Genomic DNA, 26,975 nt, shown 5'->3' with positions numbered 1-26,975 from the left:
CTCTTGGGGGGTCCCAGAGCCCTGTTCGTAATGCTCAGCTTGCTCCTGTGCTTGAGACCTGCCGGGCAATGGGCCACGCTGCATAGCTGAGTGATAACTAAGAGCCGTCCATAGCACCAAGGGGACCGCTGGTTCAGTGTTACAGTCCAGGCTCTTCCCTTATAGCTTCTACCCAGCTTACACACACACGCACACGCACACGGATGCGCACGCGCACACTCACGCACACACACACGCATACACACGCACACACACACATGCTACCCAGCTTATACACACACACACACACACACACAGATGCATCCATATGGTGAGTGCACATCACGGACAGTCACACGTAAATAAAGACCCAAGTACACATTCATACATGAAATGTGAATGCACCTATGCACGTGTCCACACGTGTGTTCACATACCTGTTCATATGCACAGACTCGCGCCCATGCTTTCCGCTTCCTCAGCCTGCATGCTTCCCCAGTGAATTAGATGTTTCCTCTCTCTGCCTGAGGTGAGTTCCAGTTCTGTTTCCATTCCCGCCAAGAGTTGATAGGAAGACTGGTTCAAGCGACTGAGTGCGGAGTCAAGCCCACAGCATCCAGCCTTTGAGGGAAGGTCAGGCTTCTGAGGAGAAGCTCTTTCCTTTTCCTTGTTCACTCTCCCCTTCAAGGAGGGTCACACCAGATCTTTTTAAATGGGAGGTGGTCATCTTTGTATTAAATCATCAGCTCAGCTAACAGTCCTGAGAAGGGTGCCAAAACTTAGATACTGCTTCAGCGCTGGTCTCCATGCTCAACTTTTTATACAACTGTTTTCTGAACCATGGAGGCAACTGAATTGCTTGCCGTGAAATTTTTATCATTGCGGTCACGTGGATAGTCTTAACGTCAGGCATATTCAGGCTGCTATTCCCAGATTTTTGATTTGCATTTTCAGAATTAAAATATGTGACAGTCTGATCATGGTCAATTCCACTCTCTCCCCTTTTTTTTTTCCTGGCTGTAATCATTTGAAAGATTCTAAACATTTAAGTTCTATTTTTTTTTTTTAATATTTCAAGATTTTTCTATGAGAGGAAAAGCTCTTAATGGTAAAGAGCTAAAGTCCAACAGATGGGAGGGAGAAAGCATCCCGTTTGTTGAACTGCACTCTCGCATTTGTGTTCAGCCCGAGTGATGTCCTTGTTCCTTCTCTGAGGTGTCTTTCCTCTGGGTGAGCCCGGGAGGCTGGAGAGAAGAGCCCTGTTGCCTGACTTGGTCTTTTGTTCACTTGTGCGTCCCTGTGTGGCCTTGGGACCTGGCTGCAGGCACCGCTGCTGAGCGTGCACCACGTGTGTGCAGAAACCCAGATCATTGGATCCTTTTCACAACTCCACAAGCTGGCTACCTTTTTTTATCCCCATTCTTCTGACAAGCAAACTGAGGCCTAGAATAATTAAATAACTTGCTCTACGTCAAAGAGCTGGTAGTCAGAAGAGCCCGTGCTTATAGCCAAGTCTCTCTACCTAGAGGGACCAAGTGCTTAACCATGAAATAGTCTTGACTCTAAGTCACTGCCTCGTGCTGAGCCTCATCTGTAAATTGAGGAGCCAGGACTAGATCAGAGGATTCTTAGAAAGTGGCTTAGACTCCATTTATGCTCCAGGTTTCTCTCTCTCAAGTTTACAGCTCACTGTTTATTATTTAACAGTGCTCCTCCTAGAACCTCTCATGTTAGTGATGTTACCAAGAGAAAAAGGAAAACAAACCATTTTTTAAAAAAGATCACTCGGAATGAACTATAGTTACCAGTTCATAAGACACACTGGACACCTCTGTTGCTTAATACTTCGCTAAGTGCTTTCGTGTGGTTTCACCTGTGAGTTTTGTAGCAGCTGGGAGAGGTGGCTGTTGTAATCCCATGTCCAGATAAGGGTCCAGCCTCTCTCCAAGGTGCAGTGATTTACTGAGATGTACGTGGCTATCAAGTAATAGACGGCACAATGTTCAGACCTCCAAGTCCAATGGTCCTTCTCTCACCCAGAATCTTTCTAGACTTAAAAACTCATTTATCCATTCATCACACCCTACCTGAGTGCCTGCTTAGCATATAAATTGGAGCAGAGTGTTCTTAAATGCCCACTCAAAAGAGCCAGTCTTAGCCTTCAGAGAGCTCTTAATCTAGTGGAGGAAAGGTTTATTAATTAGATCTTACTGTAATAAGTAGACATCAGGAGAACAAAAACGCACAAGAGGTGGAGCCATCCACTGGCCAAGAATTGGGGAAAGCTTCCAAACCAAGGTGGCATGGGGATGTGCCTTCAGGGCAGCTCAGGAGCAAACTAAGGAAGAGAGAGGAAAAGAGCCTTCAGTCAAAGGGCACAGTCACTACAAAGACAAAATTGTGAAGGGCTGGGTATGAGCTGGGACTGGAGAGAAGCCGCATGTGGGTGGAGCACAGGGCGGGTCCGTGTGTAAAGGCAGGAGCGCCAGGAGACGGGCTGGAAATGAAGGAGGAAGAATCCTGTGATGTAGGGCGTCTTCTATCACAATAGGGACTTTAGATCTTATTCTGCGGGCAACGGAAAACCATTAGAGGCCTTTAATCAAAAGATGAAAGATCACATCAGGGTCACCAAGGTCAGTGGAGAACAGAATGGGGAGTGGACAAGACCTGGAAACAGCCTAAAACAGAGATCACAGTTCAGGAGCCTGCTTGGGTCCGCAAAGGTGATACCACAGTGGTAGCACCCTGAGCGGTTCAGGGTGAACGGGACTCCAGGAAAGGGAACCTCACGCCTCCCCAGGGGGGACCGCCACCACTTTTCACCAGCAGGTGGCGCCCTGCAAGAAAGTGAGCTCACTCCTTCCAGACTTGTTTTTACTGAGAAAGGGACAGAAATCCAGATTTTTTTTGGTGACCTCTCTCCAGTTTTAAATGTGGCCGTGAATTCAAAAGCTTTGAAAGATTCTAGGCAGACCAGTAAGAATCATCCATGGGCTGGTTTCTATACCTGGCTGTCATTTGTAAGCTCTATGGCTGGAGGCAATATACCTGTTCACTGGCCTGGGCAGAGATGGCGAAAGCTTGGATTCTGGTCAAAGGAAGGAGAGGAACACAGAAAGCACGGAAATCCTTTAAATTCAGAGATGATGGGAATGGGGAACCGATGGCGTCAATCGGAAGGCAAAGGTGGGGGGGAGTGTAGATGGATGATGTGGGGCTTATCGGTGCACCCCCCACAGTCTGTTTCAGGCAATCCGCATTCTTGGCAAACACTTTTTCATAGAGAGTGAAATCTGGTTGAATTAGCTGAGGATGCCGATGAATGAATAACATTACGCCCAGGGTTATGTATCCGAATGTAATCATATTTGCCTGGCACGCCTGAATAAGCAGAGGTAATTGTGGCTAGAGCACACTGCTTGATTGTCTCGATTTGCTTGACAAATAAGGGCATGGAGAAGGTTTGGGGAAGTACAGATTTCAGTCAAGTGTTGAAATAATGATCAGTGAGACCTTTCATCTCAGGAGATCTGAGCTCTGAATCAGACCTGGCAGGCAAACACACCTGCTTGGCACCCACTCCTGGCCGGTTGTACAGTCACCTCTCCAGAGACAGCCGTGTCAGGAGGATCTGGGCGGTGGGTGGGGGGGTTGGCGCACGGGGCTGCCAGTGGAATCATCTTCATGCTTGGCTTGCTGGCATCGCTGGTTACTTAGAAGTGGCTCTTTGGCACAGGTTAAATGATCCAAACCGCCGGGTACTTGCCAGCCTTTTGCTGGCTAGATCCAGCTCCCCACAGGGGACGCAGAAATGCGCTCCCCAGTGAAGGACTGCAGACCCTCCATTTGGGTGATGAATATTTCACCTTTTACACTTCGGTGGCTCTCTCTGTTTCTGGGACATCGCTCCTCGTGCACCGATGAATTATTTAGAGTGTCTGCTGGTGTGCTCTGTTCTAAAGCTTCTCACCAAGGGAGGGGCTCACGGGGTTTGTGATTGGAGCACAGTGGTCCAGACGGGATAGTTACCGCTTGTGACAAGTACGTCTGCTCTGGTTTGTGTGTGAAGGTCCCAGACAGACACCGAAGGGAATGTTACTGCCGAGTCCAGCTCAGGGGGTGTGACCACGGAGCCCAGCCACTACACCAAGAGTGGACAGCCCGCCCTGGAGGAACTCTCTGGTGAGTACGGAGCCCTGGAACTTCCCTGTCTCTGGGAGGTGAGGCCTCCCAAGCCACCGCCGCTGGAAGGGCTGAACCCAGCTGGTCGTGAACTTGCTTCACTGTTGCTTTGATTGATGAGCCAAACTGATTTTCCGTCTTCCTGCTACCTCTTTTTTTTCCCGTCTTCTCTCTCTCACAGTCTATTCCCTCCTTCCAAGACTGTAAAAAGTCTTTACCTGTTGGTGAATTCTGCTTTAAGCCATACTCTACCCCACTCACGTAGGGGCTCTGGGCTTGGAACACTTTACCTTGAATCTCCTTGTTCACTCTTCAGATAGAGTTGCTTTCCAAAAAGAGTTAGAACTCTAAAATGTATTGCCTTTTTTCAAATTTCCTTTCTAGAAGCACTGATTGAAAATTGTTCTGAGCGTCCTCAGACAGTTGGAAAGAAGATTTCAGCATATTTCTTTTACCAAAAACAAAAGTCTAAATTTTATTTAAATGTAACCTAGACAAGGAGCGGCTTCCCTGATCATTCAGATGGTGTTAAGGAATCTGCCTGCAATGTGCGAGCCTGGGGTTTGATCCCCAGTTCGGGAAGATCCCCTGGAGAAGGGAATGGCAACCCACTCCAGTATTCTTGCTTGGAGAATTCGATGAACAGAGGAGCCTGGCGGGCTACAGTCCGTAGGGTCACAAAGAGTCGGACACAACTGAGCAGCTAACATTTTCACTAGACAGGAATGATGATTAAAGGATGTCATGTCATATAAAAACATAAAATCTGCAATTGTCATACAGTTAGTTCCACGAATATTTATTAGCGTTACACCGTCACAGTGTTCATTTAAAGAAACAGAAGTAGCATCAGAACTGAATTCCTGCTGCAGTGTATTCTGGGCCACCGCTTTCTCTGTGCCCATCCCTGTTGCCAGCTCTGTGCCCTGGGTCCCAGCAACTTCTAATCAGGGAAGTGAGTGGCAAGCCGCATATTGAGCAGTGGCTGTGTTAGTCTTTGCATATCATACCACTTCCCGGGTTGGGTTAAAAACTGAATCCATGTTTAAAATCCATTCATTAGACTAAGTATCCATGACCCCACCATTTTAATAGCTACGGTACTGCGGTGGAGTTGGTATGCAGCCCATATGATCGCCTCGTCCACCTATTTGACCATTAACTCTGAGTGTTCATTTCAGAGGATCTAAGAGGTTTAGCTCTTTCCCTCTGGCTCTGCTGGCCGGGCATGTTGAGGAGACAGAGAAGTTTCCAGCCGTTTGTAAGTGATCCATCTCGCAGTGGTTTGGGGCCCTACATTTGGGATTGATTTTACGTTTCCTTCCTTCTCAGGTTTTAGCTCCCTTGCATGTGAGAACCTGGATGGTGCAGGAAAAGGGTCAGCTCTCAGAAGAAGGGTATGGAGGTTAATGACTACTCAGGTCTCCATACACATTCCAGATCGTGTTCATATGTGCACACATCAAAAGAGCCAGGCCAGTGATTCAGCAGCTGGCATGGGTCAGACGTGTGTCTTGTGGAGGAGTATGGATTCATGTCAGACCCAGGGGCTCAGTGAAATTTACATCTGAGAAGTGAAGGCGGCAGCCGGAGAACATTCCACATAACACTTAAATTTCAGAGGGACAGATGGCAGCCTGTGATCTTCTCAGTCCTTTTTCTTTTCTCCCCATGTCTCCTGTGCATCAGGACAGCAACCAAGTGAGAGCTCAGAAAGCCTGAGATGCTGTCTGTGGGTTTGGGGACCAGAGCTGTTGCAGCCAGTCATGGCTAATCAAGCGCTCTTGGGTGTGAAGCCAAAGGGTTTTAGTTGCTAAGGACACTTTGTGAATCAGGATGCCGTGTCTTTACATTTAAGCAGTGAAACTCACACGTGTGGCTGTGTCGTGTGCGTGAATAGTTTTGTGGAGACACTACACAGTAGCACATGTGTATGAGGTTGAATTCAGCTTAAAACAGCCGGTCCTTGAAATGACCACAAATGTGTGTGTCTAGGAATTGCCATTTATGAGACTCTTTGATCAATGCTTAGTTCTTTCCCCTTACTTATGCAAGTAGGTGGGTTGTCCCATGGTGCTCTGCCATTCACACAGAGTTACAGGTGAGATAGGCCTCTCGGGTCGTAGCGTTAGGAGGAACCACATCCACTTATTATCCAGTCCACGAAGCCCTTCTGTCATTCACTGGTGAGTTGTCTTTCAGCCTCTGCTGGAATACTTCTTGTGATGGAAAAGCTATTCCTTCACAAGACAGCCCTTCCATACCTAGTTGGCTTTGCCTGGTAATGGAGTCTTATCCTTCCATCTCTAAATCACTGGACATAATCCAGCCTCCTGAAGCTCACGGACAGTTTCCATTCTTTTCCTGCAGCAGCGTGTCCTCCAGCCTCGCTCTTCCAAGTAAAACCTCCCAGTCCCATCCGTGTTCCTCATGTTAACACCCTGCCATCCTCACGTCTGCTCTGTGTGATCAGAATGTGCTGTTCTCTCCATCGTAGCGCCTGGCTTGCGGGGGGACTGCCCTGGGCAGGTGAGGAGAGTCACAGGTAGACATGGAATGGTTCATAGTAGCTGGGTTTCAAGGGCCCAGTCGTTTGCCCTGGGGCACGCCATGTGTTTGTTTTGTTCAGACAATGAGTTGGGATGGAGATCTTACACTGAGCCCATCTTCCAGCATGCAGAATGGGCAGTTTAGAACATCAACACCTGAGTGAGGCAGGTGGATTACTAGTTTGTGCTTCTACGTTGCCCTTGGAATCTTTGAGGGGAGCATATATTTCCCAGTGGGACTCCTCGGGGGAAACAGCGCATTCAGATTCAATGAGCCCTACATTTAAGTGGTGAAACTCATGTGTGTGGCTGTATCATGTGTGTGGCTGTACGGTGAATAATTTTATGGAGACACTACATAGTAGCTTGTAAGTATGAGGTTGAATCCAGCTTATCTACAGCCAGTTCCTTGAAATGACAACAAATGGATGTATTTGGGGATGGATGTTTATGGGACTATTTGATCAATTGCTTAGGGATATCACGTGTCATCTCATCTGATCCTTCTAACCTAAGGGAAGGGCTTTTATCCCCATTTTACAGATGACATTCAGAGAGGATAAGTGATTTGTCCAAGGTCAAGTGGCTAATAAGTGGCAATGCCGCTGTGCAAACCTTTATCTGTTGGAGTGCAAAATCTATCCTTTCTCTTTCACCCTACACTGACCAAACATTTTGGGGGATGATAAATATTTCTTGAACATATCTAGATTTGTGTGGGGGTTACCAAGAACAAAGGTGAGTTACCACTCTGGGTCAAAGACCTTTGTCTTAGGAGACTTAACACAGGCAAATGTGTTGTTAAGATGTCATCAGAGACGTGGACATGTACAGACCTAACTCGGAGACGTTGCCAGTTTGGTTCCAGACCACTGCGATGAAGTAAAGATTGCAAGAAGGCAAGTCTCACAGATTTTTCTGGTTTTCCAGTGCACTTCTCTGGTGGAGCAGAGGGTTAAGAACCCACCTGCCAATCAGGAGATGTAGGTTCAATACCAGGCATGATGTCCTGGAGAAGGAAATGGCTACCCACTCTAGTGTTCTTGCCTGGGAAATCCCACGGACAGGACTGCCTGGCTGGCCACAGTCCGCAGGGTCGCAAAAGGGTCAGACACAACTGAGTGACTAAACAGCAGTTCGTGAAAAGCTGTGTTTCCCCTGTATTGTAGTCTATTAAGTATGCAGTAACATGAGGTCTAAAAAAACAACGTACTATTTTGAACAACGTACTTAATTGAAAAATACTTCATTGCTAAAAAAATGCCAACCATTGTTTGAACCTTCAATGAGTCATAGTCTTTTTGCTGGTGGAGGGTTGGAAATATTGGCAGAATCACCAAAGCATGACACACAGACACAGAGTGAGTGAGTGCCGTTGGAAAAACAGCGCCGACAGACGTGGTCGAAGCAGGGTTGCCACAAACCTTCAATCTGTAAAGATCACAAATATCAGCAAAGCACAACAGAACAAGGTATGCCTGTAAATATAGTTATTATACTGTTGTGCATGATTAAGTTAATTAATGAAGGTAATTTGAAAACTGGTGCCTAGACCTAGCTTCATAATAAATATTCCCTGAAGGGCCTGGAGCCATCCAAAATATCAGTACCTTTTTTTGGCAGCCTTTACACAGATAAAATATGGCCAAACTGGCAGTGAAAGATATTTAATTGATGGCCCTGTGGATAGATGCAATTACATTCCTCCAAAGCCACTAGGGGAACGTAAAGTAGACATTCATCACTGCTTTCGTTTAAAAACATGGACGTTCATATGTACTTGAAAGAACTGGGTGGGAAATGCAGGTCTGACTACTTTTCAGATAAGGGAAAAATGCCTTTCAAATTTCTCTTGGTTAGGAGTGGGGAGAAAATTGAAAACACTGGCGTTTTCAAGGCCAGAGAGTTTGCTACAGCAAGTTTCTTCCATAGAATCAATCATTGAATCTAACCTCCAGGCGTCACTGTGTTGAGAATAACCTAAGAAGTGGTCATCTGTCTCAGAAGGAGAGTTAATTCCGTGCCTTTTCTTAGCTGCCTGTTGCCCTGTTGCTGACACTTGCTGGCGTCTGCGGTAAATCCCACTTGCTGTTGCCCACGTGTTCCGTATTCTGTATGGAGCTTAATTTAGAAATATTGCTTAGTACTTGAAGTAGTCATCAGCTTTAAAAGACCCTTGATGGTGGTCTTCTCAGCGCTCCTGAAATTACTCTGAGGGAAACATGTGTGACTCTTCTCATCACTATTATAGTTTTTCAGCTTTTCTTCTCCCCTCATAAGCCCAAACAAGGGAGAATGGCCAGACACCCCCAGGCCGAGGCTCCTCTGAGAGGGGGTGTGGCTTCCTAGCTTGTATGTGGCGTCTTTCTCCTGGGATGTTTGTGCCAGCCTCGCCTCTCCAGACCAGTGGAGAGGTGGGAATTGTTGGGAGCATTTAGTGGGAAATGTTGCCCAGGAATGAAAGTCCCTTGTCCCCCAGAGAGAAGCCTGGCTCTTCTCGAACGTTCCCCACTCGTCAGCACCAGCCGGCGTGATCGGGTGCTTTTGGTGGGCGCTGCACTTCGGGCTCTTCATTTAGTCCTGCAACAGTCCGTTGAGACCAGCTCTGTCACTGTCTTCGATTAGGACCGTGGCACCTGAAGGGCGGAGAGGGTCAGCACCTTCCTCGTGACCACTCAGCCAGGGAGGAGAGGAGCCAGAATTCGAGATGACATAACAAATCGGGCCAAGAAGGCAAACCTCTCTCTGTAGAAATATTAATGATCAATAGGTGCAGATCTTTTAGCCACTACAGATGAGCCGTCTATAACGTTGCATCAGGGCTTCCTTGGCGGCTCAGTGCTAAAGAATCTGCCTGCCAATGCAAGAGACACGGGTTTGATCCCTTCGCAGAGGAAGATCCCACATGCCTTGGAGCAACAAAGCCCAGGAACCACAGCTACTGAAGCCTGTGTGCCACGATAAGAGAAGTCACAGCAGTGAGAAGCCTGCAGAGCACGAGAGAGTGGCCCCTGCTCACCACAACTAGAGAAAGCCTGAGCCGCAGAGAAAACGTAAATAAGTAGTGTTGGGTCAGCACAGCCAAAATACGTAAATAAGTAGTGTTGGGTCAGTAGATAGCAGCACCCATCTATGGAGGAGAAAGCAAAAGGCCTTTCCCACTTCTGTATGGTTGGAAAATCATTCCTGGGCAGGGCTCAGACCTAACGTGTGTCTGTCTTTATGGGAGACAGTGTGGAAATGTGTTTACTGTCTCAGACTCTGTCTTTGTCTCACAAGCTAGACCTCACCTATTGCTGGAGGGACCTGCAGGGAGAAGACAGACTTCTTTATTTAGGTTTAGTGCCTTCCTTTGGGTATTCCTCCATCCGTCCATTCATTCACTCTCAAATCCTTCTTGCGGATGTGTGATGGGCCATGTCCCAAGCAGGCAGCATGCTTATGGTCTTGGACACGACTGCTGTTCCCATGAATCTCCCCATGTACCTGAGAACTTAAACAGTCTTCACCTTTGTCTCTCCAGGGGAGGACCCTGAGGCTCGGCGACTGCGGACGGTGAAGAATATTGCTGATCTGCGGCAGAATTTGGAGGAGACCATGTCCAGTTTACGGGGAACTCAGGTTACACACAGGTACCTGGAGCGTGAATCACTTCCCTGAATCGGTTGGTAACGTGATTATCACATGGCTGCTTCTGCCATGGTGTGTTCCCGCCCTACCCACATACGTGATTTAGTTAATAATGGAATAAATAACCTGGATTGCCAAAGTGCTGAAATTCACTGATCACACCAGATGGCGTGCAGAAGTGTCAGGAGCAAAAATCCGTAGAGACAAATTCCTTCCCAAAGCAGAAGGTTACTCAGTCCGTTCCACAGAGGATGTGGCAGACCAGCTGCACTGAAATTTCCCTTTGCTTGCATTTTCCAAAATGATATTGGGCTGTTAAAATGAGCAGGTGAACTGTACTTGACCTGTGTGATAAAATGACTAACTCGCATTCCTGCCCTCTCTTCTGATCCCCAGCACTCTAACGTTGTTAGTCATGCACGTGTATAAAACACGTACGGAAATATTTATAAAAACGGAGGATCATGTTTAAACCATGGTTTTGTTGGATGAACTCTAGGATTACATTGGAAACATTTATCAGCTTCTTTTCATGGTTGAGCGAGAAGGTGAAGAGGATGCAGCCCTGGGCATCCTTCATGATTTGGGCAGAACCAGGTTTTACCGTTTGTGTTTGGCCTTGATGATCTAGGTAAAGGCCTAATTACCCCTGAGAGCTCCCAGGTCAGGGAGGTCTCTTTTGCTTCTCCAGTTTCAATCTTTTTGATAAATGAACACAGCAGGAGATTGCTGGGCTCCCCCTCTGCCTGCAGCTTTGGCAGAACAGGGTTAAGCACCATGGGTTCTTAAAGAAGACCAGGGCCTAAACCTTGCGTGAATGTGAAGTTGCTTCTGTCTTATCCGTCTCTTTGCTGCCCCAGGGACTATAGCCCACCAGGCTCCACTGTCCATGGAATTCTCTAGGAAAGAATACTGCAGTGGGTTGCCATGCCCTCCTCCAGGGGGTATTCCTGACCAGGGATCGAACCCACATCTCTTATGTCTCCTGAAATAGCAGGCAGGTTCTTTACCACTACTGCCAGCTGGAAAGCCCACCTAAATCTTAGGGGTTCCCAGGATGAGATGAGTCAGGCAGGCTGCTTCCCGGATCGGAGGGAAACAAAAGCAGCCGAGGCACCTAATCGGTTCCTTTCAGAGGCAAGTACCCTGGGTGGGATGGTGCTGGCCTGGAGCCCGGTGCTGGACTGCCCCTCTGTGATGAGATAAGTTACCTCCCTCCTTCCACCATCACTGAAACTGACTTAAAGTCGGTTCCAGCAGTTTGGTGGATTTCTTGGCTCAGGCTATGATAGTGATCATGAGAGGAGGGAAAGCGTCCATGCTTTCTCCTGCAGGAAAGACTCTCGCTCTCTCTGCTTAGTTAACACATTATTGACTGGGGGAGTTTTGCAGAAACTAGCACCTGTGGCCAGTGATTTGTTACATCAGTGAATATCGAAACACTCCCATCAATAACGTTCGAGTAACAAAAGACGTATTAATACCTCTCTGGTCAATAAGTTGTTAAAGAGACCTCTGTGTTTCTCATCTTGATGGTATGGCAAGACCCGGGACGAGCTCAGTCTCCTGGCAGATTCAGACCTAGCTAGTTTCACCAGCCCAGGCATTCATCTTTCATTTCTGATCTTTTGCCCCCAAAGTTTAACTGTCATTTTGGACAAAAGAGGAGAGAAGCAAATGTGTGGGGAAAATGCATGTTACAGAGTGAGAAAATCAGGGCCCTCCCTACCTGCTTAGTCTGGAGAGAGCTGAGGATGTGAAATGTCTTAGGACCCTCGGGGAGGATGGGCACCTCCTGCCTTTAGGAAGGAAGAGATGAAAGGCAGCATCCAAGGACAAGCAGGCAGGCGCTATATCCCATCGTTATCAGTCCAGCATTGTCTACTGCCCTTCCTGGGTTGCAAAAAAGACTAGTTAAGATCATTTCTTTAAAGTAACTGGGGGACTGCCCTGGTGGTCCAGCAGCTAAGACTCCATGCTGCCAATGCAGGGGGCTCAGGTTCGATCCCTGGTCAGGAAACTCGATTCCACATGGCGCAACTGAAGATCCCTCGTGCTGCAACTGAGACTCGGGACCGGCAAATAAGTGAATAAAAGTAGATGTTTAAAGATGAAGCAACTGGTGGTGGGTATCTTGCACCAAGTTTCGGGGGAAGAGTCCCCACTGGGCTTTCCGCAGTGTCACTCAGGCAGGCAGCTTCATCTTTTCGTTTTTAACAGCAGAACTAACACTGGGTGGCACGTTGGTACCTTATTTTTTGATCCTGTTTTGTATATGGGAAGTATTTTATAGTTCTAGAAAAGAAAGAGGATGTAAACGCAAAGGCCGCTGGGCACATTGGGGTCTCACGCAAGGCCGGTTTTATGTCTCTAGCACGTTGGAAACCACGTTTGGCACCAACGTCACCACGGAGATCAGCGGGCGCAGTATCCTCAGCTTGACGGGCAGGCCCGCTCCCCTGGCCTGGAGGCTCGGCCAGTCCAGCCCCCGGCTGCAGGCGGGAGACGCCCCCTCGATGGGCAATGGCTACCCTCCCCGGGCCAACGCCAGCCGCTTCATCAACACTGAGTCAGGCCGCTACGTGTACTCTGCCCCCCTGCGGAGGCAGCTCGCCTCCAGGGGCAGCAGCGTCTGCCACGTGGACGTCTCGGACAAGGCGGGAGATGAGATGGACCTGGAGGCCGTCAGCATGGATGCGCCTGGCTACATGAGCGACGGGGACGTGCTGAGCAAGAACATGCGGGCGGACGACATCACCAGCGGGTGAGTACCTGGGCCGCTGCTCTTCTCATGGAGCGGCGGCCTGGCACCTAGCTTCTCTTCTGCGGGACTTCCTAATGTTCTCTGGAGTGAGCTGTTCATCACTCAGTCATGTCTGAATCTTTGTGACCCCATGGACTGTAGCCCGCCGGGCTCCTCTGTCTATGGAGTTCTCCAGGCAAGAATACTGGAGTGGGTTGCCATTTCCTTTGCCAGGGGATCTTTCTGAAGCAGGGATCTAACCCAGGTCTCCTGCACTGCAGGCAGATTCTTTACTGTCTGAGCCACCAGGGAAGCCCAGCGTTCTCTGGGGGAGAGCAAACTGCTTTCCTCATGTTCTGTCCATGCGGCAGGCTGTGTGCTGTGGAGGGGAGCCTTCTGGGCCGAGAGGCACACGACCTGGGCTGCAGTCCAGGCCTGGTGGTAACTCGCTGGGCAGTCCCAGGCAGGCTCCGCCAGCAGCCAGAGTGACACTCGACGGCAAACCCCACGGGTAGAATCCAGACCCCTGAGCCTGGTGGATCTGGCCCTCCCCTGCCTCTGAGGGCTGGTTGTTCTCCATTCTCCTTGCTTCTGCTGCTGCAGCTGGTTTTCGTGTTCCTGTCTCATCAAGCTTCCCTGCCTCAGGGCCTTTGCACTGTTTCTCTGCCTCGGTCCTTTCGCCCAGATCTCTATACTGGTTCCTTCTGGCTGCTCTGCCGGCATCTCTTTGAAGGGTCCTCTGTGACCCTTCAACTTCAAGTCCTATATGTGACCTGTCCCAGGCCTGTTCTCCTTCACTGTATTTATACTCATTTGGAAGCTTATCAGTGTTGAAATTACCCTGGGTGTGTGTTTCACTCACTCGTGTCTGGTTCTTTGCGACCCCGTGGGGTGTAGCCCGCCAGGCTCCTTCGTCCGTGTGATTATTCTGAGAATGGGTTGGTATTTTATTGTCTCTCCGCCTGCTCCTGCTTACAGCGGTAAGGGCCATGGTGCAGCAAGGCAATCAGCTTGCCCACCACTGAATCCCCAGTGCCTCGTACATGTAGGAGTGTGTAAACTTTGCTGAGCTGGTGAGCACGTGGCGGCATGGATGAAGGAGCAAGCCCAGCCTCCCTGTAACATGCGAACATAAGGGGAGCGATGAGATGGTGTCTGAGCTGGGCCGTGACCCTGTGTGGCCCGAGGCTTGGCTTCCTGCATTTGACCCACTTACAGATCCCTGGGGAAGCTGAACAAGTATCCGTTTACCCCACTTGCCCATGATCCCTTCATCTGTTAACCTGGCTTGCCCAGAAGTCCTTCAGGATCTTTCCCTCCTCTAACATTCCAACAGGTAAAATTACAGATGATAAAAATCAGGCCTGAGGATCATGCCGTTCATTTTCCTGAACGTAGTGATCAAGAACCCCGTGGGTGGGTCAGTATTTTCTTAATATAGCTCATTCTCCCACTGTGTGCCAAGCATTGTGCTAGGCGCTTTATATATATTATCTTCTTCCCGCACAGCAGTCCTTTGAAGTAGGCAATATCACATCCCCATCTTATGGGGGAGCAAACTGAGGCTCAAAGGTTAAATCACTTGCCCAAGTTGAGTAGTTAAGAGGCAGGGCTCAGGGCTAGTGCTCCTGAATGCAGCTTCTTAACCAGTGCACCGGCCCATCTTCTCCAGGATTTCATTGCTGTGTTGAAATAGCACAGCTACTTGAGTTTCTTTCAGAATTGATTTGCTTAGTTCTACCTGTCTGTCCAGAAGTGTTCTTTTATTTTAAAGCTTAGAGATAGGAGTACTTTGACTTTCTGCCTGTTATTTTTAGAACCATCCCATGGTGAAATCTTGGAAGACAGGCGCCACCAAACTCTTAGAGTACAACAGCTTTCTGCTCCCCTCATAGCTGGGAAAGTTAATGGTAGATCAAATGATTCCGTTAACTTAGAGCGTCATTTTACGTCTCTAGTTTAACGTGAACATGAGAACAGTGCATGTGTGCATGCATGCTAATTCACTTCAGTCATGTGCAGCTTCGATCCTGTGGACTGCAGCCCGCCAGGCTCCTCTGTCCACGGGATTTTTCAGACAAGAATACTAGAGTGTGTTAGCATGCCCTCCTCCAGGGGGATCTTCCCAACCCAGGGCTTGACCCGTGTCTCTCTTGTCTCATGCTTTGGCAGGCGAGTTCTTTACCACTATAGCGTCACCTGAAAACAGTAATGTGTGTGTATCACTAACATTGCATGTAGTTTAATCTTTTAAATTATTTTAATAATTTACAATTAAATTTTTATTAAAATTAAAAATTAAAATAACATAATTAAATTTCATTAATAATTATTTTATTATTATTATTTCAAAGACGCTTATGCCTTGGAAGGAAAGTTATGACCAACCTAGATAGCATATTAAAAAGCAGAGACATTACTTTGCCAACAAAGGTCCGTCTAGTCAAGGCTATGGTTTTTCCAGTGGTCATGTATGGATGTGAGAGTTGGACTGTGAAGAAGGCTGAGCGCCGAAAAATTGATGCTTTTGAACTGTGGTGTTGGAGAAGACTCTTGAGAGTCCCTTGGACTGCAAGGAGATCCAACCAGTCCATTCTGAAGGAGATCAACCCTGGGATTTCTTTGGAAGGAATGATGCTAAAGCTGAAACTCCAGTACTTTGGCCACCTCATGTGAAGAGTTGACTCATTGGAAAAGATTCTGATGCTGGGAGGGAATGGGGGCAGAAGGAGAAGGGGACGACAGAGGATGAGATGGCTGGATGGCATCACGGACTCGATGGATGTGAGTCTGAGTGAACTCCGGGAGTTGGTGATGAACAGGGAGGCCTGGCGTGCTGTGATTCATGGGGTTGCAAAGAGTCGGACACGACTGAGCGACTGAACTGAGAAGACCGTTGGTATTCAGCATGGTGTCAAGGTTATCTTTATCACTTCCCACTGTGATATACAACCAAACATTTTGGGATTATTTTGAGATTTTCTTATTTAATCAGAAACATTTATTCTCTTGTCAGGTCAGTCTTTTAGTAAGTGAAGGTGTGTTTATTTTCATGTACTACCAACAGTTTCCACAAGGTGGCGACATTGAAACACCCTAAACTGAACCTTAGTGATGTTACAGTGAGACATTCCCAGTCTCTTTAGCTATTCAAACCAGAGCCGTTATCCCTGCTAAAAAGCACAAATGTTTACATTTCACTTCCTGCTTTGGGAAGCTTACATTTTTAGCAAGTGAGATAGCACTTAGAGCAAGTGTAGATAAAAGTGTGGAAATGTAAGCAAACCACCCAGTTATTGAAATTGGAGTACGCTGGTCTGTTTCCAACTCCCTCCCTCTCCCCACCGCCCCCCCAGCCACCCGCCCCAGTTACTATTAATGTAGAAACTTACCTGCCCAGTGAAGAGAGGCAGCACAGATGGCATCTCGCACTCCTCCTAGTTGTGACATTCTAGGGCACTAGTTAAGCACGGCTCCACTCTGGAAGTGCGTGTGAGTTTCTGCTTTGAGGTTCAGTTACCCGCTCGCCTTTATATGCAGAGCTCAGGGCACACCATATAATGTCCTTTGTACTTAGTTCTTTTTCCTTTTATACACATGACAAGGCTGTAGATACTGAAGGACTGGTCCTTTAGTCTGTGCTTCAGAATCTGCCCAATAAGCCATATTGCTGAGGCAGTTGGTGTAGTGGAAAGAAAACAGACAAATATCAGATAAGATTGAATCCCGCTCTACCACTGCTGAATTCTGTGACATTTAAGCACGTTATTTAGCTTCCCGAAGCCTTGAAGCACTACAATGAATTTGGTTTTTAACCTTCTGCAGTTAGATTTCTCTTTGAGGTTTTATCTAATTAATGGCAAACATCTGATGAAGACGCACAGTTTCAGACAGTGTTCAGATGTCTTATCAGCCTCAAAGATCCGACTGTTCACTTGGGAACAGAGAAATGGTTACAGTTTTCATCCAGATGTTTGTTTGACTTAGTGGAAGCAGTCTTGATGTATGAGTATTATATAAATCAGTGTGGAGGCTCTTTGAGGAAAGTTCTTGTAAAAGTTTACAGCAAGTGTATTTAGTAAGACTGATGTGGAAGTAAATTCTAGTTTTGGAAAACCCATGGCCTTTGTTCTTAGAATGACGCTGGACCTCAGCTTGTTCGAATAGCTGTATTTTGACTCCTCCAGCTCCTTGTCGCTCCTGGATATGAACGCGTGTGCAGCTGTGCACCATTAGGGCTCCCCTACGGTGGGCTGATGTTACTTGATTTCCGTGGAGTTTACCAAGGAACTGATGGCACACGCCTTTGGTCTCTCTGTGTGTGTCCTTACTAAACCCTTCTATCGCACTTAGCAGGTACCAGGCATGTCTAAGCACTTTACAAGAAATCGCCTGACCTCACCACTTCATTTTATTAGACTGATAAATTGGAATTCAGCTGTGGTTAGTGGAAAAGGAATTAAAAGTAACAGACGTAGATGTCTCTTACTAAGATTTGATCTGTGAAGTTGATCCATCTACTCATCTTCTGAAACTTCAGAGAGCCATATGGTATAGAGTGAAATTAAAGGGACAGACTTAGAGTCCATATGTTTGGAAAGATTTTTTTTTTTCTTTTCAAAGGAGTCATTGAGTTGTAATAATGTTCCATACTATGAATATACCTCCTTTCCTGGAAAAAAGAAAAGACCATTTAAATGCAACATCAGAAATTTCTCTAAGAGCCTTTGATGGCTTCCCATTGCCTGTGGGAACAAATGTCAACTTCTTAGCAGGGAGGCTGCTTATGGGCTTTCCCTCAGCTGCCCTCCCAGCCTCCACCCTGACCACGTTGGTCCTTACAGTGCCCTGTACTCCCCAGTGTCCCCGGCGTGTGCCATTTGTTACCCGAGGTCGTTTCTTGCATTTGCAAAGCTTTGTGCCATAGGACCTGTCTCTGTCTCCCTGGAATTTCTTTCCCCTCAAGCTTATCTGACTTTTCAAAACAGAACAACCTCCTCTGTGGTGCTCCTAGACTCCCTCAGGCAGAGTCAGCTCTGTCTCATTTCTTGGTCCACACCCAACCTTGTGTGTGAACATTTTGCTTTGCATTGGAAGTGTTTGAGGGGGACTGTGTTGAGGAAAGAGTATCGTCTTGAGAGGCAGGCAGATTTGAGATTTAATCTTGCCTCTGCCAAATGAGGGCTTCCCTCATAGCTCAATTGGTAAAGAATCTGCCTGCAATGCAGGAGACCCTAGTTTGATCCCTGGGTCAGAAAGTCGCTCTGGAGAAGGGGAAGGCTGCCCACTCCAGTGTTCTGGCCTGGAGAGTTGCGTGGACCGTAGAGGCCACGGGGTCGCAGAGAGTCGGACATGACTGCGCGACTTTCACTTCTGCCAGATGAACTAAGAACGAGTTTTCATTTGAGAATTAGACACAGACCTTGAGGATCGCCTGGGAGAGTCCGGGCTACTCGAGAACCATCACGCACAACGTATGCGTTGTGTGTCTGTCCTCCGCCAAACATGGAGCTCCCAGAAGGCAGGCACTACCCATTCTTTGTCTCAGATTCTAGCACAAGTAGGAATTTCATAAGTATTTTGTGCATGGTCTGTCCTTCATGCCTACCCTCACAGGCCTCTGGGCTTGTATAGCTTTGCCAACTGTGTTAGGCAGTCATTCTATTCACAGAACACTTAACAGAAAATCAATCTAGCCGCTGGTATTTCTTTTCAGGGCAACGCATAGCTCCATCTAGAGGCGCATACAGGGTGTGATGCGGTGGTTTGGTTGCTGCTAACTCAGAGTCGTTTTGTTGGTTTACGACTCAGAGCTGGTGTTGTTCAACACTGAGAGAGTGGGGAGTGTAGTGGTTGGCTCATCTTTGGATGTGGCCTGGCCAGGAGTCTAGTGCAGGAGGGGACACGGGGCTGTGAGCAGGCAGGTCTTCAGAGTCGGCTTTTCAATGACGGCAGTCTTCCCTGCTGGGTGTCAGGGGTTACCCCATCAACGGATGCCACACATGCCTGCTGGGAGACTTCACCCCTCAGCAGCTGAGGAACCCGTCCTCACTGAATTCCTTACACCTGCATAGAAATGTCGTGGCATGTCTTCGCTCCAGGTGCGATGGCAAAATACCTCGGGCTGAGCGACTTCAATAACAGACACCTACTTCTCACAGTTCTGGAGGCTGGAAGTTCATGATCAAGGTGCCAGCGTGGTCACGTTCTGGTGAGCACCCCTTGCTGGCTTGCTATGTTCCTCCCAAAGCAGAGAGAAGCAGGTCTGGAGTGTCTTCCTCGTCTTCTAAGGGCCTTAATCCCATGTGGGGGTCCCCACCCTCGTGACCTCTTCAAGCCCATTTAACTTCCAGAGGCCCCACCTCCTAATGCCATCACATTGGTGACTAGGGCTTCACCACATGACTTTTCAGGGCTGGGGGAAACACAGACGTTTCACCACAACGGGGTGTTTTATGCTTCCATGCATCCTTCTCATGCACACCACCCTGTGTTGCCTTTCCCATCATCGCTTGCCAGGTCACCTCCTCCAGGAAGCCTTCCCCGATTCTATCCGAGCAGAGCCAGTGGTTCTTTCTTCTGGGCTCTGATAGTCTTTGACATACCTGTAATAGTACTGACAGCGTCACACCAGAATTATTACAAATATATCATGTGTGTATAAAATCAAACCAGGCATCCATACAAAACATCTTTTCAGATTGTTTCGGTACATTGATTATGAGACATGGACAGAGCCTACGCCTGTTACCAGCTCTTAGAGGTCAAAGTCCAGTCTGTCTTGGGGTCCCCCCGTCTGCACTGGCTAGCACAGTGCCTGTTCCATAGTAAGTGACCAATCGACACTCACTGACTAAAGGCTACAGGGACCTTCAGTGAAACAAGAGCGGTCACAGGCCTCTGAGAGAAGATGCGCCTCAGGTTGAGGCCCCTTGAACTTGACGCCCTGGCCACGTGGTCTTCCTTTCCGTGGCTCTATCTGTTCCAAACCTGTGCCTCCCTCAATGCCAGTGAGCTGGACATCGACAGTGCAAGGGAAAGAAAGTGCCAAGGCCATACTCTGTGGGGACAGGAGTGGAGGTGCCCTGTTCCTCTCTTCCTTCCTTCAGAGACCATCATGGGACAAATGACGGAAGCGTTTCTCATCAAGTCAGCATAGGATACAGCCGGGCTCTTCTCTGCTAAATGTTTCTCTTGGTCTTTGCAGGCCAGACCTGAAGGCACCTTGACAGGCTGTTGTTCCTGGCAAACTGATAGGAAAGGACCCCAAAACACTCCTTTTGGCCAAAATGCACAGAGCCAAGATAAACAGTTTTAGGTGAGGCTGTCCTGATAGGGGCATGATAGGGTCCAGCCGGATGCGGCAGGTGCCTCTGAGGCTCGAAAAGGTGGGCTCGTGCTTCTCCAGGTTGATCCCTCTGAAGTGGTCTTGGTTTTGGGGTTCCTGGAAGGCTTGGAAGTTCCAAGTCTCCCGTCGGACACTGGTCAAGTCTCAGTGATATTCGGGAGGCTGAACTACCATGGAAGGGTGGAGACTGCTCTCTAGACAGATCTGTAGGACCTTGGGCAAACCACTTGTCCCTAATGCCCTGCACTCCTTTTATAAACACTCACACATCAAAAATCCAGGGACCTCCCTGGAGGGCCAGTGGTTAGGACTCTTTACTTTCAGTGGGAAGGGCACAGGTTCAATCCCTGGTTAGGGAACTGAGATTTTGCAAGTCATGTGATATAAAAAAACGAAAAACAACGGTGCTCCAGCATGAATCCATGGACCCGGGGTAGCCCATTGTGTTAGTGGTGGAGCTGGGCCAGGTCCCAGTCTTTCAGCCTCTCTGTTCCTCCCTACTTCCCTTGGTGTTTCCTCACTTGCCTTGGTGATTTATACAAGTCTTAGCAGTGCATGAATTCACAGAAACCAGGAATGCTTGGCCCCTTCTGATATTTTCCTTGGTGTTAAAATTCATAGGCAAACCCTGTGACCCCTGTTTCCCCGGGCAGAGTGAGCGAGCACGGGGGGTAGTGCAGCGGGCAGGATTCATTTCCCGAAGTGTCGCTGAGCACATGCCAGCTCTCCTCACCTGGCTGTGACATCATCTGACCCGGGCGGCTCTGCGGACTGGTGGCTCTGGCTACCAAGATGAGTTGTCTGTCCCCAGTGGCTGGGGCGGCATCGCTTTTGAGCACGTCTTCTTCCCCACACCGCAGACTTGCTTGATTTACTGAGTGTGGACAATCACTCAGCCCTTGTAGGCAGCTGAGCAGGCAGTTTAATCAGAGGAGAAAGAACAATTGAGCTCAGGACATGGTGAAAGTAGAGAAATTCTCCAGCTTCCCAAGCCTGCTCACGCCACTGTTGGTGTCAGTGACGATAGATTTAGCAGGCAGAGAACAGAATGCAAAAAAGGTTTCCTGGAGAACAGCCCCGTGGAGAAATGAAGTGTGGTCCAACTTTGACATGGGCAGCTCAGACCGTTACTCATAAGAGCAAATGTTGGCCTAGTAATTTATGGGGAAGAGAGAGGGGGAAAGTGGGGGGAGAGGGGTGCCTTGTCTTCTCAGGAACTGGGTCCCGACTGCTTGGGAAATTCCTAGCTTGCTTTGAGATTTGATCCCTTCCCACTCCCACCCCCGACCACAGAATCCTGCGGGGAAGGAAGAGGAGAAGTGAGCGAAAGTGGGTGCTCTGGGGAGAAGAAAACCCTCTGGAGGGGCCGCCCGCCGCCTGCTCGCCCATCCTCAGCGACATCCTCCCATGCATGGGCTCCCCAGGCCTGGAAACCCTTCCTGGGCCTGCCTTCTGGGGAGGCTCCAGGCAAAAGGCAGTAAAATGCCATTTAAAAAGTGTTTATGGAGTTTGTTGTGTACTGGAGACCGTGCCGAAGACAGGAAGGCTGAGGGAAACGAATGAGACGCAGAGCATCCCCGAGGATGCTCGCAGAACAGGCAGGTGACAGGTCAGTGTCAGGGCGGGGAGCTCCGGAGAAGGGAAGCAGCGCCTTGCAAGAGGACAGTGAGCGGAGACGAGTGTGTGCTGTGAGCTGGGAGCCACGGTGTGAAGGCCAGCCTGGCTGCTCTGCTCTGGGCTTAGTGCCCCGGAGCACGCTCCCGGGCCCGTCTCAGAGCTCTTGTGTGGCTTCAGTGAGTTCATGCCCGTGAACTTGGCCCAGAGTCTGCCGGCTGCATGGACAGAGCACTCAGCACTGTGTTTGGTGTCCCCCACCAGCAGCAGTGATAGCACCTTCAGGACCCGTGAGCTGAGCCTTGAAGGATAAGCAAGCAGCCAGGCAGACGGAGGTCAAGAACAAAGGCATGAAGACATATGGGTGCCGGGCGTAGTTCTGTAAGGGTGGTGCCTTGTTTGGGGGTGGGTTGGCTGGAGATTCAAGACTGGCGGGGGTGGGTTCAGGCCAGGAGCTCTGCGTCCAGGGAGGGGTGACGCAGCTCTGGGTAAGGTCAAGGCCCCAGGAATGGGCACATGGGGTCAGAGAGACTCTCTTCTAAAACTCCGCCTGACCTGGGGGCATGGAGGCGCCAGAGAGTCAAGGTCAGCTCCCAGGCTCCTGCCTGCGCTGCACTGTCTGAAATAGCTGATGTCTGTCCATCCTTTGCCAGCTTGCCCTCTTGCCTCTTGGCACCGCTCACTGCCCTTAGACTGTCTCAGGCCTGCAGGCCACCCCCGGACCAGGGCCGGCTGAGTGTTTCAGCACTTTAGGAAAACTCCACTCCCACAGCCTTCCAGTTCTTGCCCAGGGGAAGCTCCGGGCCCAAGGGGGAGGCTGACCTGTGCTCAACAGTTAAGTCTAACCCAAGACAGATGGTGGTAAATGTTCACATTGGGAAGCACGATGTGGGGGGTCTGATAATAGGGCAGGCCCCGAGGGGACCTCTTCTGTTCTCACTTTCTTCTCTGGGGAACGGGCTTCCCTCATCTACAGATGAGAATATTAACGTCTGGAGTTGCGGTGACCGATTGAATGAGGTGACGTGGGCACTGCTGCTAGACCCTTCCAAACCCTTCTCCTAATAGTGATGGTGTTGCCCAGATTAAACGGGATAGGATGCACGTATAATACCCATTTCAGGGCCTGGTGTGGGGTAACAGTACGTACTATATCCCATTCCCTTCTTCCCTTCTGTTGGAACAGACTTCCTGCCCTTCACAGGGCTCTTCGTTGGTGAGCATCATCAACGCAGCCGCTTTGGCCTTACTCAGATCAGCCCCACGTATCCAACCAAGGGAAAGTCTCCATTAATCTGTGCTGCAAAGAGACTCCATTTTTAATTATTTCAAGTCAACAAGTTTTTTAACAGGGGTCTCCTCCGTCCCAGGCTTTGCTCTGGGGTGTCTGACTGACAGGATCAGTTCTTAGGCTGACCATTTGGTACGCCTTCTTTTGCGATCTCACTTTTGATCGATATAGGTCCTTCGTCAGGATAAAGCAGGGACTGTGAGCTCACAGTTGCCAAAGGATGCTTACACATGCAGGGAAGACAAATGCCAGCCCTGCAGCCCTCGATGGATGATGGAGTAGGGGCTAGTGTATATCACACATCTTCTGTGTGCCAGGTACTATATATAACCCCTGAACTTTATAGGATGTTTTCATTTTACTGATAAAAATGAAGAGCCAAGAGGCTAATTGTTAACTTCGTTGCTTTTAAGCGCATGAACGAGATTTGTAACAGATGGCTGCCCTTCTCTTCTTTCCCCTCGTGTGCCGGCATTTCATTAAGATCTTGGTTCCTCTGTTTCTCCTAGCAGAGTATTTTCTGCTTCTCCAGGACTGCCTTCTCTGGTAGGGTCTGCAGGCTCCTCTTGCTCTTCTCTGTGTTTTGCAAAGGTACCTTTTTTTTTTTAAATTTGTTCATTCGTTTACTTACTTTTGGCCGTGCTGCGTCTTCCCTGCAGTGCGTGGACTTTCTCCAGTTGCGATGAGCAGGGGCTACTCTCTAGTTGTGATCCACGGGCTTCTCATTGTGGTGGCTTTTCTTGCTGCGGAGCACAGGCTCCACGGTGAGCCGGCTTCAGCAGCTGCAGCACGTGGGCTCGGGAGTTGTGGCTCACGGGCTCCAGAGGGCGGGCTCAGTAGTTGTGGCACATGGACCGAGCTGCCCTGTGTGTGTGGAATCTTTCCAGACTAGGTATTGATCCTGCATTGGCAGGCAGATTCTTGAACAGTGGGCCACCAGGGAGATCTGCATGCGTACCTTGAATGGAGAGATTATGTCACAGGTAGAACTGAAGGTCCTCTGTTTTTCCTGTTTAGTCTTTGCATGGCTCTTGTCTAGAAAACCCAGTCGTATTTATCTTTGTCTTCAGCTTTCAGAGCACCAAAAGCACCCTTTCCAGCTACTTTTCCAGGGCCAGCAGCTACAGAGTGGTTCTACGGATTTATGATGGCAAGGTTGGAGGCCACCAAGTTCGAGTTGAGGTAAAGATGAAAAGAACCATTTGGATGAGGTTGGGAGTATTTTGGCCCTAAAATAGACCATATGTGCCTGAACTGAGATCAAGATAAGAAACTGAAATTTTGTTGGGAACTCATGATCCTCTCACCATGCTGCTCTGGAGACATGGTTGAATGGAAGAAGCTTTAGATTCGTGGTCAGAAGATCTGACTTTCATATTCCTTGCTTGCCAGCTGTGTGACCTTGGCGAATCGGCTTCCTTTTCTAAGCCTGTTTCCCACTTATTCAGCGATAGGCTGCCTCTTCAGTGTACATAGGAAAGGAGATAGTGTTTCAAAAGTGTTTGGCACATACGGAATGGTCGTTCCTTTTGGGGTTTTGGAATCATTGCCTCTATTTGCTTTCCTGCTCTTTTATCCTACTTAGAATGTTAATTAAGATGAGGTAATACCACTTCTTATTCTTGAGCACGATAGCCAGATACATGCTAAGTGGGTGAGAGTCTGTGTATTAGGGTTCGTCAGAGGGGAAAATGGTGTTGTATCTCAAGCCCAAAGACAGCCTAGAGGCGGAATTTCCTCTTCCCTGGGAACATCTGTCTTTTATTCTCTTTTGACTTTCAATGGATTAGATGAAGCCCACCCATATTTTGGAGCATAATCTGCTCTACTCAAAGTTTACTAGTTTAAATGTTGATCCCCTCTAAAAAGCAGCTTCACAGCAGTATCTAGGCTAATATTTCCCCAAGTGTCTACGTATCACAGCCTAGCCAAGTTGACCCATAAAATTAACCATTACAGTCTGCCAGCAGGCTATGTAGTGTGATCAGTAGGAATGAGTTATCTGGGTCAGGAGGTGGCTTACCTGTGGCCTAGAGACAAAGAGCAACACAGCTTGTAGAAATATCTGTGAGGGCTCGAGGCTAATACATCCTACCTGGGACATGACCGCAAATCATGAGTCTGTGCATGCCTTGGAAAATCATCACACCCCCTCCAGAATTCCCAGGTCCTGATAAGCAATGTCCCCAAGAAGTAGAGGTTTTGATCTTTCCCCTTAATCCTGACATGGACACCTCTGGAGGGATGATGCTTTTATTGAGACTCCAGAGTAAAATAAGATTCAGAGTCTAAGGAGAGGCCCACGTCTGTCTCCAGGATCTCCCAGCTATAAATCAAGCCCATATTCACCTCTTGATCTTGTAACAAGCTGGAGATGGGGTTCTGTGTCTCTCTTTGCTGCATCATTGGAGTCTGTGTCCCAGTTCCCAGAGCTTTGTACTTGCCATTGCCCAGGCATCTGTTTTGAAATGAGAAATCCCACATACTTGAACAATGAAGTTTAAAGGGTAAAGACAGCTCAAGTTGTTAGAAACGTGGGACAGAATAAATGTGGTGTTGGCTCTGCTGAGCTGGGAAAAGGCCACGTAGAAGTCAACCAGCCTGCCTGCTAGCACGTGTCCTTTTGCCTGTCTCGCAGCGGTGGTACTGGAATTCACAACAGCTAAGCTGCTCTGCGGTCTCTCTCGTGGGCTGGGCGCTCAGTGGAGCTCGCTACACGCATTATCTCACTTGTCCTTTACATCAGTTTTTTGAAATAAAGGCTGCTTTTCATCCTCTCTTTATGATTGAGGAGACCAAGCTCAGAGAGGTTAGGTTACTTGAATAGGTCACACAGCTGGTAATGTTACCCAGTCCAGACTCATACCACTCACTGCACAATAGCCCAATAAATTGAGGGATGCGTTGTTGGGTAAAGGAATGGCAACTTTATTTAGAAAGCCAGCAGATGGAGAGGATAGTGGACTGGTGTCCCAAAGAACCATCTTATTCAAATTAGAATTCAGGCTCTGTTTACACTGAAAGAGAGGGCGTGTGATTGGTTGTTGCAGACTTCTTAAGGTCAGAATCCTTGGCTCTTGCAGCAGCCCACTGTCAGTCAGATACTATGTCCCTGTAATTCTCAATAAGACACATGTTATACTCTGTTCTACAACTGTTTTTCTCTATATGAATGGAAAAGTGCTACACCCTTAAAGGTCAGAGCCTTGACAAGTATCCTGTCTATTTCAGGCTATAGACAACATTCCCAACCTGTAGCAAAAGTAATAGAACACAAAGCCAAAGAAACAGCTCCAATATGGAGTCACATTTGTTCTTCCCAGTTACAGTAACTGATGGGACCAGGTGTTTAACCAGGCTGAATTCAGAGCCTGTGCTCCAGGACTCTGTAGTATGGCTTCTTGCTATAGCTCTAATTATATGGAAGGCAAGACCAAAAAGGAGGAGTGGACATCTGTGAACATTACACACCCTTGGTTTCCCCTGTGCCATATTCAGTTCAGATTGCTCAGCTGTGTCCGACCCTTTGCGACCCCATGAATCGCAGCACTCCAGGCCTCCTTGTCCATCACCAACTCCCAGAGTTCACTCAGACTCACATCCATCGAGTCAGTGATGCCATCCAGCCATCTCATC

At 48.5% G+C, this 26,975-nt stretch overlaps 1 protein-coding gene across 6 annotated transcripts in view; it reads left to right on the top strand.

Annotated features, from left to right (window-relative positions):
- NAV2 (neuron navigator 2) overlaps positions 1–26,975 on the top strand; it is a 427,183-nt gene that overhangs the window by 249,840 nt on the left and 150,368 nt on the right. For all 6 annotated transcript variants that reach the window (XM_018043153.1, XM_018043157.1, XM_018043158.1 and 3 more), the window contains 3 exons: positions 4,052–4,164; positions 10,237–10,345; positions 12,718–13,107. In XM_018043153.1, the coding sequence (XP_017898642.1) occupies positions 4,052–4,164; positions 10,237–10,345; positions 12,718–13,107 (612 nt within the window). The remainder of the gene's footprint in view (positions 1–4,051; positions 4,165–10,236; positions 10,346–12,717; positions 13,108–26,975) is intronic.

This window comes from Capra hircus, chromosome 29, assembly GCF_001704415.2.
Source record: "Capra hircus breed San Clemente chromosome 29, ASM170441v1, whole genome shotgun sequence".
In the NCBI taxonomy this organism is placed as follows: Eukaryota; Metazoa; Chordata; class Mammalia; order Artiodactyla; family Bovidae; genus Capra; species Capra hircus.
This window is presented reverse-complemented; position numbering and strand designations above follow the sequence as displayed.